This window comes from Castanea sativa, chromosome 1, assembly GCF_040712315.1.
Source record: "Castanea sativa cultivar Marrone di Chiusa Pesio chromosome 1, ASM4071231v1".
NCBI lineage: Eukaryota > Viridiplantae > Streptophyta > Magnoliopsida > Fagales > Fagaceae > Castanea > Castanea sativa.
Genome location: NC_134013.1, coordinates 55,556,883 through 55,572,311, shown reverse-complemented (window position 1 = coordinate 55,572,311; position 15,429 = coordinate 55,556,883). Strand labels below are relative to the sequence as shown.

General features: G+C 35.8%; 1 protein-coding gene across 1 annotated transcript; it reads right to left on the bottom strand.

Annotated features, from left to right (window-relative positions):
• Window positions 1-1,129: 1,129 nt before the first annotated feature.
• On the bottom strand, window positions 1,130-3,835 carry LOC142605389 (uncharacterized). Its single transcript, XM_075776855.1, has 4 exons — window positions 3,677-3,835; window positions 2,883-3,120; window positions 2,742-2,794; window positions 1,130-1,855 (listed from the first exon to the last, which is right to left on the bottom strand). Exons 1-4 carry the CDS (start codon window positions 3,717-3,719, stop codon window positions 1,527-1,529), a joined length of 663 nt encoding a protein of 220 aa, XP_075632970.1. The 5' UTR covers window positions 3,720-3,835; the 3' UTR covers window positions 1,130-1,526.
• Window positions 3,836-15,429: the final 11,594 nt, after the last annotated feature.

Genomic DNA, 15,429 nt, shown 5'->3' with positions numbered 1-15,429 from the left:
CATGGGACAACTCTCAGACCAAAGATTACGTAGGATTATTATTTATGTATAGTGCCAAAGAATAAGTAGAGAAATAAAGTCTGAATAATAACTTATTATAAAAGATAGCTGAAATAATATCGTAAATTTATAAATAGTATAAAAAATTAAAAAAATATAATAAAACTTATGAATAACTATTATAATGCCACAAAATTTATATCTTTGAGAATTTAATCCAACAGGTTTCTCTAAACCCGATCACATTGTATGTGGTTTCGGACTTTTGGTAGAAATAACTTGGAATTCAAATTAAGGAAATTTTTTATACCAAAAAGAATAAAGTTTCAATAATAATCTTAAGATGTCAGGAAATTTCATTGCTTCTTCTAATTTTTTAGATAACAAAAAAAGGGGTTGATTTTCAAATTGTGTGATCGTGGTCAAGTAAATACTTGGCCCATTTGAAAGTGACCGTTGGTTGCAACTTGCAAGCTAACTACGAATATGAAATCTCAACAAATGCAACAAAAAAGCTTAGATGTGCAAAACCCATATACAGAGGCAATAAGGCTCTCATGACAAAAAGGGTGCTGTCATGATCCAAGAAATTATCACAAGATCCACAACTTCCAAAGTAAAAAGAAATTGATGTCTAGAAGGGCATATGGTTTGGGATTTGAGTAACGGGGACAAAATAAAAAGCCACAAATTTTACGACATATTAATATTAGCATGACAACCATATATGGACTCATCACAATCTCTAATTTAAAATTTTTAAGTCCCATCTCCAGACCCTCCTTCTCCTACTCCTCAAGAGAAAGTACCTTATATGTCCAATGTATAAGTTATAGGGTCTATATATTAGTCTCACATAAGTTGTATACACCAAATGTATACAATATTTTTTCTCTCCTTAAAACCCAATAATTCCAATTGACCTAGAAAAAAACAATGAAAGAGAGAGAGAGAGATTTATGATTGAAACATTAATCTATGTAAGTACCAGCACAAATGAGATAAATAAGAGAGACAATCAGCCAATTGCAATACAAAGTGACAAACCATAACATATTAAGGGGGAAACTTCCTTCAATTTTAACCATTATAGGACAAGTTATCAAAGAAAGAAATGACCTGTTGTGTGTTGATAAGAAAGCAGAATTCATTACAACAATCTTTTGCATCTTATGTTACATATAGCAGCAATGTGTACATTGTCCCACCAGAAAAAACAAACCAAAAATAGGTTGCCCATATCTCTAGTCACAATCCATCCCAACTTGACACTCTTTGCTATAATCAAATCAATCTGAATACTAAAACAAAAATTGACAAAAAAATCCAGAAATTTCAGCAGATGCGTTCTTAGAACAAAACAAATTCTGCAACAGAAGGCAATGAATTTTCAAGTATTTGAATGAGGGAATGAGTGGTGAAACGGCCTATAAACATATGATCATGTCTATAATGTGGTTGTATTTGGATTTTGAACCAAAAAAAAAAAAGAGTAAGAAAAATCAGAACTTCACCAAAATTTACAACTAATCTCTCTTACTACCCTGAGGAGAGCACACTTTTTCCAACATTCTTCCAATAAAAAACCTGAATCCACCTTCTTTCTTTGGTGAAGAAACAGAACTTGTATGATCTTTCTTAGGATGAATTGTTTCAATAACGGCTTCAATTTCTTCTTTTGCCCTATGAAAAACATTTGGTCCTTTCACATCATATATTGGGGATTTTTCATCAATATCATCACTTGTTCCATGAGTTTCCTTATGATGATAGTGTGATGACTTATGATGGGGTGTAATTGCTTCAATCTTTTCCTTAGCTTTCTCAATAAAATTGGGCCCCTGAATGTTGTTCTCTGCCAATATAAAAGCATCACATTAAGAAGACTGGGTTAGGCTTTCAACTTTTTGTACAAAGAATGTGAAGCCAATAAATTATAAAGTGGAGAAGATATAGAAAATTTCAAGGCATGTTCTGATCATAGCTGAATATAAAAAATGGTGGAAATAGTCTAATATTACAATTATGAAATCTGCGGAGTGTCCATAGAATAAAAACATGAATAGAGTCTACCCAGAGCAGCTTTAATAGAATGTGTAAGGAAAGTCAAATTAATAAAATGAAATCAATATAAATTTCTTGGACACCAAAAATATAACAATCATAGACAGACTATTGATTTTTTTTTTCTTTAAATATATAAGTAAATCATTACAACAGTTCAAAATGCGAGATTAATACATGGGAGTGTACAAGAGAAATGTTTAAAAGAAAAATTAAAATTAAACTAGCACCTAAAATTCTACAAATCCAATATATATAGGGTAAAAACTCTTTCACATGATGTGTAAAACACACTGTAAAAGAAACACTGCCCATATATATATATGAAATGGAAAAGGGAGAGGGGCAAGAGGTCATTAGATGCCGCCACCAATCATAAAGCAATGTCAATAACAAACTCTTCAACTCAATCACTGAAAGCTTGTTGTCCTCAGAGATTCAAGCATTCCAAAGCCTGAATGATAATTGCAAATGTGAAAGAATGAGAAACTAAGGATGTCCTACAAACTATTACAATACAAGCCTGGGAAAATGACAAGGACATTATAGGTAACCTTCTTTTTAAGGTAGAAAAAACCATCATATGAATACTCTCTACATTGAACATGTCCCATTAGCCTATAGGAACATTTCCTACAACAATTCTAGTACAGACAACATTTCACATGATCTTATACCTGACCGAGAATCTGCTTCATCCTGCTTGGATTCTGTCTTTGTGATTTCTTCCCTGCAATTAAATACCAAAAGAACATTGAGAAAGCAATCAAAGAGTCTAGAAAATCTAAGCAACCAATATTTCACAGGTGAATTCAAACCGTCTTTCATGGGTTGGAGAATCTTTCTTGGGATGGATTGTTTGAACAAGAGCCTCGAGCTCCTCCTTTGCTCGCTCAAACACATTTGGAGCTCTAACAGCATCTAAAGGAGTGTTTTCATCAATATCATTTCGCTTGCCATGAGTTTCCTCATGATGCTGAGGTGATTTCTCAGAATGAAGAATTGCTTCAATCTCTTCCTTTGCTCTTTCAAACAAATTGGGTGCTTTTACTTCATCTGCTAGCAAACAAATAAATGATAGATTCCTACATAAACATGTGTGATATAAACGCAAGCATGCACATGATACTTATTTTTGGATTTCTGTACTCAAGCTAGAGTGAAAGGATTTGAGAAATAGAGAGAGATTTGATCTCTTCTATTATACAAACATAGGTAATTCTTGATTGTTAAACATTAACAGAACATGCATGCTCAGACTGTAACAATAGTTAATTTCAAGAACAACAAAAGGCCATAACCGGTTAATGAATTAGGACAATAATAGATTGAAGAAAACAGATTAACCATACACATAAAACCCAGTTTAAGAAAATGCATATGCACAATCGGATTCAATAAGGAGTGCAAGTAAATAAATACTATGATATCCAAGAAAACCAATTGGATCTCATTATTCCAACATCTATTAAGATTCCAAATTTTCATTTTTTAACAAGAAATGTACAAAAGTATATATTACTTCTAACAGGAAATTGCCTAAATCTAATAAAAGTCGTAGCCATATTTGAAATTTTGAACAAGTTACATGACGAGAATAAGAAAATTGAACCTGACAGAAAGTGTGTTGTTTGGTCTGGTTTGGATTCGGCCATCTGAGGTTGCCGGCTGAGAAATGTAGAGATTTTGGTAGGATGTGATGGATGTCTGATTTTGAATAGGCAGTTCGAGTACGCAGAGAATGGAGAGTGGAATCAAAACGTGTGTATGCCAGATTGGACTGCAACGTTTGGCCCACTCAAAAGGTGCATGGCGGCTTCGATTCGCTGTAAAGGTTTTTTCTTTTTCTTTTTCTTTTTTTTTAAAAAAATTTCTTTAAGAGTTTTCAGAAATAGTTTTCTATTTTTAAGAGTAGAAAACTTGTTTGACAACCAAAATGAATAAAAAATAAAAACTGTTCTCAAATCTTAGTTTGTAAAGGAAACTAGGGATGACAATTGCTACCCGATTCGCAGGTACTCGGCTCAAGCCAACTTGATAAACAGTAAGGTCGGGTTTGGATTTTTAAAATAAAACCCGAAAATGGTCTGGGTCGGGTCTAGGTTTTTGCAATACCCACCCCGAACTAGGACCCATACATAACCCACTTAGTTTAGCTAAAATTACCAAAAAACTTAATTATATATATATATATATATATATAGAAGCTCGAGAAGGAATACCAAAACCTAGTTCACTCATTGAGTCTTTTTGCATCCATGGTTGAATGGTTAAAGCACCCAACCTAATAAAGAGGCAAATTCGTAGGTTCGATTCCTACTGGATGCACTTCGAACGCTCAGTTCAATTGCTGCTCATAGAATTTATATATATAGCTCACCCTTATAACTTATGGGGAACTTCACTCGCTTAACACTCATTCAAATTCTAACTCTCACTTCTGATTCAGCAGCCTGTTGATACCCAATTTTGCAACCCGTATTTAACCTCACATGGAGGCTAAAAGGGTAATTTCACCTTAGAAATATGCATATTGATTCTAGTCATTAGATCCTTAATCTCATTTCGCCAAAATGATCTTTAGGATGTAACGATCAAATCAATTGGTCATAAGCTCCAATCGGACCATAAGATTGAAAGTTATTATCAAATCAAGTTTTAATAGCCGAGATGCACTATCATAAATTGAGTCTGACAATATGTGATTATGAACAATTGATTCCAATTAGTTATAATTATAATCAATTTGAGATAAATGACATGTCATAATTTGATTGGCTAAGACTACATTTTATGGTAAGATTGCACACAATTAATTAGATAGTTAAGCATTAATTATTCAATGAGTAATTTGTGCAATTATATTTTAATTAGGGTAAATTTGGAAGTAATTAAGTCTGAAATGGGAATGAGGGGAGCCTATTAATGTTAATTGAGAACAAATTTGAGACCTGTTAATGTTAATTATGTTGAAATTATTTTCTAACAAGTGATCTTTGCTTACCATTTCGTTGATATCTCTCAGATTATTTTGAATCTCTGAATAAGGTTAATTTTTCCAAAAACTAGACATCTGGGGCTACAATTTGAGCACAAGAATGAGACAATTCGGATTAGAATTGGGTAAAATATGATTTTTTGAATTTGACTCTACAGGTTGTTATAGTAACTACGGGAAAACCGAATTTTGCTTGCTCCTCACTTCCACCAATCTTTACATTTAATGCACTAGATTTCCCTAAGGGCTAAAATAAGGTCTAGGTTCATGATTCTTTGTCAACCCTCATTAAATGACCTTCAGTTTATATTTTCTCCACTACTACTACATAAACCCCTCTTCTCCTCCATTTCGAAAAAAAAAAAAAAAAAAAAAAACCCCTTTCTTCTCATCTCTTGCATTCTAGTGAAGTAGAGTAGTCTTGTCATATCTTGGTCTTCTTAAGACTTAAGGTATTAAGGGAAACTCACTCTCCCTCTCCTAACTCTTCTTTTCCTTCACCCTTAGGACCTCTACCAAGACTCTCCTCCTCTACTGTATGGATTTTGCATGAAGGTATAATCAATTTCTCTAACTTGTTTTTTGTGTTGCCATGATGATAATTTAAGCTTAAAGTATGATAGTAATTATTTAAATTACCTTGAATTTGTTTGAATGTTCTTAAATGTTCTTATGTATTCTTCACATGTCTTGGTTGTTCATCACATGTTCATGCATAACATTAGCTTTGATCTTAAATCCACATAAAAAATATGAAAAAAGATGTTTGTTCCATAATTCTTTCAAATCCTTGAATCTAGGATATCACCATCTACACACATTCATTATAATTTATTTTTCAATCCAAATGCAATGCTTAGTAAATTGAATTAGGGTTTATCACATACACACATATTAAATTCAACATGCAAATTGATTGATAACATATTGGATGATATGATATGAATGTTTGCCACCATATTCTAGAAAACCGGTTTCACTGAGTAAGGTGGGTGTCTAACACCTTCCCACCTTGTAACATAGCCTCCAAGCTTAGATCAAGGGTCAGTAGATCAAATACTTATCCATGTAATTTTCAATTTCTAGATTGTAACTAGGAAACAAAGTCATGTACTTTATCTTAGATTGTATCTAGGACCAAAGTCATGTAATTTCCTATGATCAATGTAAATTCATTTCCAAATCAATGAAATGAGGAATTTTTCAATTTTAGTTTTCTTATTTATTCCAATAATTAAATAAGTGGCGACTTCATTGTAAAACCCTTAATCTTATTTATTCATGTGGGTTTGGCCCAACTCCCCAAAAAAATGGCTGGGGGTGCGGTCTCTCACACAGCCGCCCCTCTCAGGCCTCACCCTTACTCAGCTTTCATTCTCAAGTCTCAACTCAAGTGGTCAAGCCCCCCAGGCAAGCCCTCCCTCAAGCGCTCAAGCACCACGCAACTGGCAACTCACCTAAGCCACCACAGCCACAACCAAGCCTAGAAAGCAAGATCCAAGAAAATCCTCGTCGATAAGCCCAGCCACAATCAAGTGATCAAGCACCTCATCGACAAGTTGAAACTCTCATCAATCACAAAAATCTCCACAACCACTGTGAACCACCTCTCACCCGTTATAGACCCACAACGGTTGGGTTTGGGGTTTTTTTTTTTTTTCCTTTTTGTGAGCCAAATTTGGGTTTGGGTTTTTTTTTTTGTGAGCCAAATTTGTTGGTTTTTTTTTTTTGGGTGTTTTGCTGGTGGGATTTTCAGATTTGCTAATTTTATTTATGGGTTTGCAAAATTTCTGGGATTTGTTGGATTTTTTTTGTACAAATTGGTTTGTTAGATCATGGCATCCGTTTGGATGGCAAGAAAATTCCCAAGGAAATATTGTGATTGTTGTGATTATTTTTAATTATTTTTGGGTTTGTTACATGTATATTCTGTGATTTGGGGTTTGTACAGATTTCTGTCTTTGTGATTTGGGCCAGGGCCAGACGGGGCGGGTTTGGGTGCAACAACAAAAAACCCGTTTATTAAACGGACTAGGTTCGAGTAGTCGGTACGGACATAAAGAAACCCACCCTGAACCTGACCCGTTGTCATTCCTAAAGGAAATTGAATATTGGTGAAGGGTTGTTTTCAATTTATAGAAATGAAAACACATTTAATGAACCTGACTTATTTAATGGGTTAGCGCTAGAGTTCGACTCCCAATAACTGCAAAATTCAACATTGTATTTCTCTTTTCCTTACATAATATTTTCTCCATCTCTCTCTCACAAACATTCTTTTGGCTCGATATGCCAAGGATGCAGACAACCATCTCACCTGGGTCAAATAGGCCCATAGTTTTATGCTTCTTGCAAAATTAAGTGTCACCTATATCAATGTGGCCAAAAACTTTGTGCAATGCCCACTGAGAATATTATTTGTGGTTATTTTCTATATATATATATATAATTTAAAACTAATAATAATAAAATAAACCTTCAAGTTTGTATTTTAATTTAATCCTTGAATATTTTTCATAATAAGTAAAATATAAGTATTATATTGTATATTATACACACATATGAGAAAATTGCACTAATCTCCCCTCTTTTTTAAAATTGTACACAGACTTCTTTTATTTTTCAAAAATAATTACACTCAGCCCCCTCAGCTTAATACCCTTTTTAAGAGAGAATTTTTAACTTATGATATCCACTTTTAATGATTGCTTGTTATCGTTAGACCAAGACACTAATTAGTTTTTGGTGTAACAGAGATAGAATCTCAAATTTCTTATTTAACGACAAAAAACTTTACTGGTTAAGTTAATTGGAACCTAATAATACTATTACATTCATTCACAGAATTTTCTTTCAAAAAAAAAAAAAGATTTATCCACTTTTATCATCCTTTCCAAATGAAATTCTCATTTTTTTTACTCCTCTCTCCGTCCTCTTCTTCAATCTCATAGACCTCTCCTTCTCCCAAACCACCACCACATAATAAACAACAACAAATGTTGCTCAAGAAGCAACAAATAGTATTAAGTAGAAGAGCACTATTATTCTACCAAAATAAAAAATAAAAATTAGCACAATTAATGTGGTGCGGCATCATAAGAGATGCCACTCCAAGTCCTACTCAGTAACGCAATCTGCTATTCTTGAACTTCAATAGGAGTATGGGACTCTCAGGGTCCGTTTAGTTGGATGGGATGGAAAAGTGGGATGATAGAAAAAAAATTTAGTTTCTCTCATTTTGGTTTGGTTGGGAGTGGAAAAGTAGAGGGATGAAAAAAATGGGTTTGTATAAATTTACTCATATACCCTTGTTAAAAAATGATGGCCAATTAAACCAAAAAAAGTGAGAAAAAAAAAAAGTAATCACCTAATTTATTAAAAAATAAAAATCATGTCAAGTTAAACAAAATAAAAAAGAAAAAGAAAAACAAAACAACTATCACACCCACAACCCAAGAAAAAAAAGGCAACGTCTAGGAAAGAAAAGAAAAGAAAAGAAAAGAAAAAAAAAAGAGCAACGTCTAGGAAAGAAAAGAAAAAAAAAGGAAAAAAGAAAAAGAAAAAAGAAAGAGGCAATGTGCCAAGCACAAAAAAAAAAGGGGGGGGGGGGAGAAAGAAACTGGACATGGGCATTTTTGTCCATTAAGTAGTCCATTGGGGAGAAAACACATGGGTCTCACCATTTATTTTTCTTTCTCCTCACCCAACCAAACACATTCCAAAAAAGTTTTCCTTTTCATTTTCTCTCCAAAATTTTCTATCTACCATATTTCACCTTCAAACAAACACACCCTCAATCTCATTTGGACTCAAGTCTAGTAAGGTAGCTTATCCAATTAATTAATGTTTCTTTCTTTTATGTGTGTTTGTTACGTAAAATTTAATTTATTGGGAGATAGAGAGATTTGTGAGAGTGAAGAAGAAGAGGAGGAGGGAAAATGGGTGTAAAATGAGGTTCATTTGTTTCAATGGAAAACTTTATGTAGAAATAGTTTTTTGCATTTTCCTTGTATTTGTTAGTAAAAACAAATGGATAAAATTTAGTTACAAAATTGATCGTAGCCTTAAATTGTAAGTTTTTGACAAATCCACCATTAAATTATATTTTCTTCTTATAACCTCTATGTTTGTAAAATTTCTAGAAAATTAAAATTAAAAAAATTGTAAGTTTTTGTAATTTAAAATTATGCATAAAATATAAATTTATATATCATATAGTAAATAATACTCAATTGACACAATTTAACACGTGTATTAAGGGCATGAAGAACATGTAACACAATGGTTAGATTTTCAAAATATGTAGTAATGTTTATTTTATTGAGTAATGTGTAGTTTTAGGTTATATCCAATTTTGTAGCCAAACTTTGTCCAAAACAAATTGTCTCTTTTAACTTTCCATATTTAACTTAGCAAGTTAGAGTTGTTTTCCACTAAATAAGGGAAGCAACTCAATCTCACATGAAACTAAATAACGGAAGTTAAGAGATAATTTTTTTAACTCATATTAAAGTCACTATCAAAACATAGGAAAATGAGATAGTTTTTTGGAAAACACCTTTTAGAAACTAATTCATTTTACAGAAAATGTTAATATCGAAACAAACATGAAAATATAATTTTTTCTAAAATAATTCTGTCAATAAATTTAATGGTCTTATGTGAGGGAAGTAAGTGTAATTATTTTGAAAAGCAAGGAAGTTCGGTGTACGATTCCAAAGAAGAGAGGAGGTCAATGTATTTTCAATAAATCTCAAAATATGCCAATGTAATATATATATTAATTGTAGTTTTGTTTTTCATTTCTGATCCTTATGCCAAAATTTTAAAATATTATTTAGAACCTTGAATAAAATGATACCTGATGTATTTAGTTCAAACTTAATAAGGAATAAAACTCTATCTCTCTAACAAGTTCAACTTAAACTCAAACTCAAACTCAAACATTGATAATTTATCTCCAAATTTGCGGAGTATAAAGAGAGAAGATAACAATTTGGTTTGGTTAATGTGCTTGCGAGTACATAACTACATATATGATATCCTCCATCAACTGAAGCATTCTATTTTCAGTTTCTAAACAATGGTGGTCTAGTCTCCCCTCTTCCCCTCATAATATGACAATGAAAAAGGTATACTATCTATGCATAAGCGCTCATCCAAGTAGATAAGCTCTGGTGCCTTCCACGTAATGATTGCTGATGAACTAGAAATTTATGGTCGTCATTATACAAAGATCGTCATTCACCTAGAGAAGACGTTACACATTTATTACAATTATTGATGACAAAACGTAACTGATGGACCAATGGTCACAAAATGAGTTGTGACCTCCAGACAAAGATTCTGTAATACACTAGCCGTTGAGCATAAATGCAGCACATCATTGCCCATTAACAAGACATACAACTATAAAAGAGAAGACAACAGAAGCTAAAGGTACACACAAAGACTCTACAAAATCATTCTCTACTCATTTTTCTCCCTAGAATCTTTCTCCCTTACTGACTTAAGCATCGGAGGCGGTTTGGCTGACGCCAAATCGGTGTGTTACTCTTCCATCCAGTTCATTTTGCAGGTTTCTCATCTACAGAGATGACCCCATTCACAACATCGTCCATCCGCTACAACAAGGATCTCAACTGTTGATTTTTTGCATCATCAGTTTGGTGTCGTCTATGGGAATGCTAATCATTCAAGCCATCGCTCCCTGTGACAAAAGAGTTCCTCAAAGTGTGAGATGGAAGCAAAAACTGGACCTCAACCAGATGCTGTGCAACAACAACAAATCCAAGCCCTCTTGGCAAATGTGGAAAAGCTGACTCGCCAAAATGAAGAGCTATGAAAGACAATGGAGTCTCAAAACGCAGAACGTCGGTGAACAGGTGAAAACCAAAATGAAGAAGAATCAAATTCTCAAGCCAATAGGCGAGACAAAACTTCAGGGAAGATTCCACTAGGGTGGAGAATGAGCTCCGCAACATGAGGAAAGAGGTGAACAAACTAAAAAGTGCTATGAAGGACAAAGGCTGAGAGAATTTGGATGAGATGATTCGAATGACGGACTCACCCTTCACTACTAAAGTACTGAACCGTCCCCTCCCACCAAAGTTCCGTCTCCTACAGTTGGAGTTATATGACGGTTCCAAAGATCCCTTGGATCACATTGAATCATTTAAGACACTGATGCTATTGCAGATGACCCCAGATGAAGTGATGTGTAAGGCATTCCCAACAACACTGAAGGGAGCAGCCAGAGTATGTTTCAACAAGATACCCCCATGAACCATTATAGACTTTGAACAACTCAACAAATGTTTTGTTCGTCATTTCATTGGGGGGCAAAGGCACAAAAAACCAACTGGCCATCTTCTCAATATTTAGCAAGTAGAAAGAGAATCACTGAGGTGATACATCACTTGATTCAATAAGGAGCTGCTGTAGGTCAGCGAAGCTGAAGATCAAGTCATCCGAACAACCTTCCAAGCAGGATTGCTACCATGAGATTTCTTCTTCTCAATTACTAAAAGCTCACCAAAAACAGTAGCGGAGTTGCTCCGCAAAGCCCAGAAGTACATGAATGCAGAGTATGCAGTGCTTGCAAAGGAGATGAAGGGGAAAAGGAAGAGAAATAAAGGAATAAATAACAATCAGGATAAGAAGAAGGAGACATAAAATGGTGGACAAAAAAAGAAGGAGCTTCCAAATAGAAAACCCAAGTTCACCAACTTCACTCCTCTAAGAATGCCAATTGTGCAGGTCCTTATGCAGATAAGAGACAATCCTTCCCTGTTATGGCCAAAGCCAATTAGCACTCTAGTAGAAAGAAGAGACAAGAGCAAGTATTGTAGATTCCACCAAGGCCACGGGCATCGTATTGATGAGTGTAGGCACTTGAAAGACCAGATGGAAACTTTAATCCGGCAAGAGAAGTTGCAGAAATATGTCAGAAAGATAGAGCCGTACAAGTACCAACGGAAGGATGACTAGCACAGAACTCTGGAGATAGGGGACACCAAAACCCCTGCATGAGAAATAAAGACGATCTCGGGAAAAATAACAACAGGCAGAGCGTTGAAATCCCTGAAAAATGCATAGGGAAAAGAGATAAACAACATCCATTCACGGCTCCCTCCAATGAAGATGCCAAGGAATGACAAACTTGATATTGTCTTCTTAGAGAGAGATGGTCATGGCATTAGGAAACCCCATAACGATCCACTTGTAATCATGCTCTAAGTAGAAGAGTTCAACATCCACCGGGTGCTCATTGACAATGGAAGCTCAGCAGATATCATCTACTTGCCCGTATTTCAGCAAATGAAGCTGGATAAGAAAAAGATCAGGCCTTTCACCTTGCCTCTGGTAAGCTTCACGAGGGATAGGATCCTCCCTAGAGGCATCGTTACTCTAACTGTGATTGCAAGAATTTATCCGACACAGGTTACCAAGGAAATTGATTTCCTTATAGTTGATTGTCCTTCAACATACAACATCATCTTGGGAAGACCTGCACTCAACAGTCTATGAGCAGCAACTTTAACATATTACTTGAAAGTGAAGTTTCCAACAACCCATGGGTGATTAACGAACTAGAGCCCATTCCTGAACTGTCAGAAACACCACAAGAAGTGGAGATCGTCCCAGGAGGCTCGACAAAGATATTGAAGATCAGAACGGCACTTCCAGCCCTTGAAAAAGAGAAGTGATCTCCTTCTTAAGGGCAAACCAAAATTTTTTTTGCTTGGAAACACGAAGATATGCCTGGGATTGATAGGAATATCATACAGCATCGTCTTAACGTCAACTCGGAATACAAACCTGTACAGCAGAAGCGGAGAGTGTTTGCACTAGAACGCAACAAAGCTATAACTGAAGAAGTAGAGAAACTACTAGAAGCTGATTTCATTAAGGAAGTCTTCTATCTAGATTGGCTTGCAAACGTGGTTATGGTAAAGAAGAGCAATGGCAAGTGGAGGATGTGCATCGACTTCACAGACTTGAATAAGGCTTGCCCAAAGGATAGCTTCCCCTTGCCAAGGATTGATCAACTGGTAGACTCGATTGTTGGACACAAGCTCTTGAGTTTCATGGATCCATTTTCTAGATACAACCAGATTCTCATGTACGAAGACGATCAAGAGAAGACCTCATTTGTTACCAGCCAAGGGTTGTACTGCTACAAAGTTATGCCCTTTGGACTAAAGAAAGTAAGAGCCACCAACCAAAGGTTGGTGAAACGCATGTACTCTCATCAAATTGGAAGGAATGTGGAGGTGTACGTAGACGATATGTTGGTAAAAAGCAAGGACGAAGCCAACTACTTAGATGATCTCAAAGAAACCTTTAGCACACTACGTAAGTACAATATGAAATTAAACCTTGCAAAGTGTGTTTTTTGCTGTTGCTTCAAGAAAATTCTTAGAATTCATGGTATCCCAACAAGGTATAGAGGCAAATCCAGACAGAGTAAAAGCAATAATCAAGGTCAAATCACCAAAGACAGTGAAGGAGGTGCATATCCTAGTAGGGAAGGTTACAGCCTTAAACAGATTCATCTCTATGGCAATGGACAAGTGCATGCCATTCTTCAAGGTATTTAAAAAAGCTTTTCGGTGGACTGACGAATGCGAGGAAGCCCTTACCAAGTTAAAGGAGTACTTGATGAAGCGACCTCTACTAAGCCCCTCGGTGATGGGAGAGAAGTTGTACCTCTACTTGGAAGTATCCAATACTGCGGTAAGTTCGACACTGATCAAAGAAGAAGGGAACGTATAAAAGCCCGTCTATTACACCATCCAAGCATTTCAGGGTGCTGAGGCGAGTTACCTAAGGATGGAAAAGATAGCTTTCGCGTTGTTGGTCGCCTTTAGAAAGCTCCGTCCTTATTTCCAAGAACACCCCATTGTCGTCATGACAGATCAGCCCATAAGAAAGATGATGAACAAGATGGATGTAGCAGGACGACTAATCCAATGAGCAATTGAGTTGGACTAATTCGACATTAAATATCGGCCTCGAGCAGCAATTAAAGCCTAGGTGCTAACATACTTTATTACAGAGTTCAATTACCCGTATAAGGAAGAAGAACCTCCTATGGAAACATAGACGGTCCAAACAAATGGGTCTACAACGAGGAAAGTAGGAGATGCAGGAGTAGTGCTCATATCTCCAGAAAAAGAAATATCGAAGTATACTGTCAGATTACAGTTCTCAGCAACGAATAACGAGGCAGAATACAAAGCATTGCTAACAAGGTTAAGCCTAGCAAAAGCTCTAAAAGCAAAAAATCTTATCATCCAAGCTGATTCTCAGCTAATAATTGGACAAGTGAAGAGAGATTACGAAGCCAAAGAAGAAAGGATGCAAAAGTACTTGAAGATCGTCCAACAACTCTCACAACACTTTGACAGCCTAAACTTTGTGCAAATCCCACGAACCAAAAATGCAAAAGCTGATTTACTAGCAAGATTGGCCTCGTCAAATGACTACAATGCAACCTCTGAATTATGTGTAGAGATAAGGGGAAGCCAAGCATAGAAGGTGTGCAAGTTTTGAAGATAAAAGAACAAGATGAGTGAATGACTCCTATCATCCATTATTTGAAAGAGGGATGGCTCCCTGAAGATAAAATGGAAGCAAGGAAGATACAGATCAGAGCAGCTTGCTTTATCATTATTGACGACGTGCTCTACAGACGAGGATATTCACTCCCATATCTAAGATGCGCCAGTTCTGAAGAAGCAGATTTTGTGCTCCGCAAGATACACGAGGGAATCTGTGGAAATCACACTAGGGCAAGATCCTTAGCAAGAAAGGCGCTCAGAGCAGGATATTACTGGCCAACCTTATAGAAAGACGTATACAACATCGTCAGAGCATACGACAAGTGTCAACGCTTCGCAAATGTCCAGACGAGACTAGGAGAGACGATGATACCCATATCCTCACCATGGCCCTTCGCCCAATGAAGAATTGATATCATAGGTCCCTTCCCTCTAGGGAAGAAGCAACTCAAGTTCCTGATCGTTGCAATTGACTATTTCACAAAATGGGTAGAAGCAGAGCTAGTGACGACGATAACAGAGGCTAAAGTCACAAGCTTTGTATGGAAAAACATCATCTGCAGGTTTGGAGTCCCACACATCATAATATCAGACAATGGAAAGCAGTTTGACAACCCCAAGTTTCAAAAATTTTGCCAAGACTTAAGAATCAAGAATCACTACTTTTCTCCAAGACACCCTCAGGCCAACGGCCAGACAGAAGTGACTAACAGAAGCTTGCTCAAAATTATCAAAACTAGGCTTGAGGGGGCAAAGAGGGCATGGCCTGAAGAGCTACAAAACATCATTTGAGCATATAGG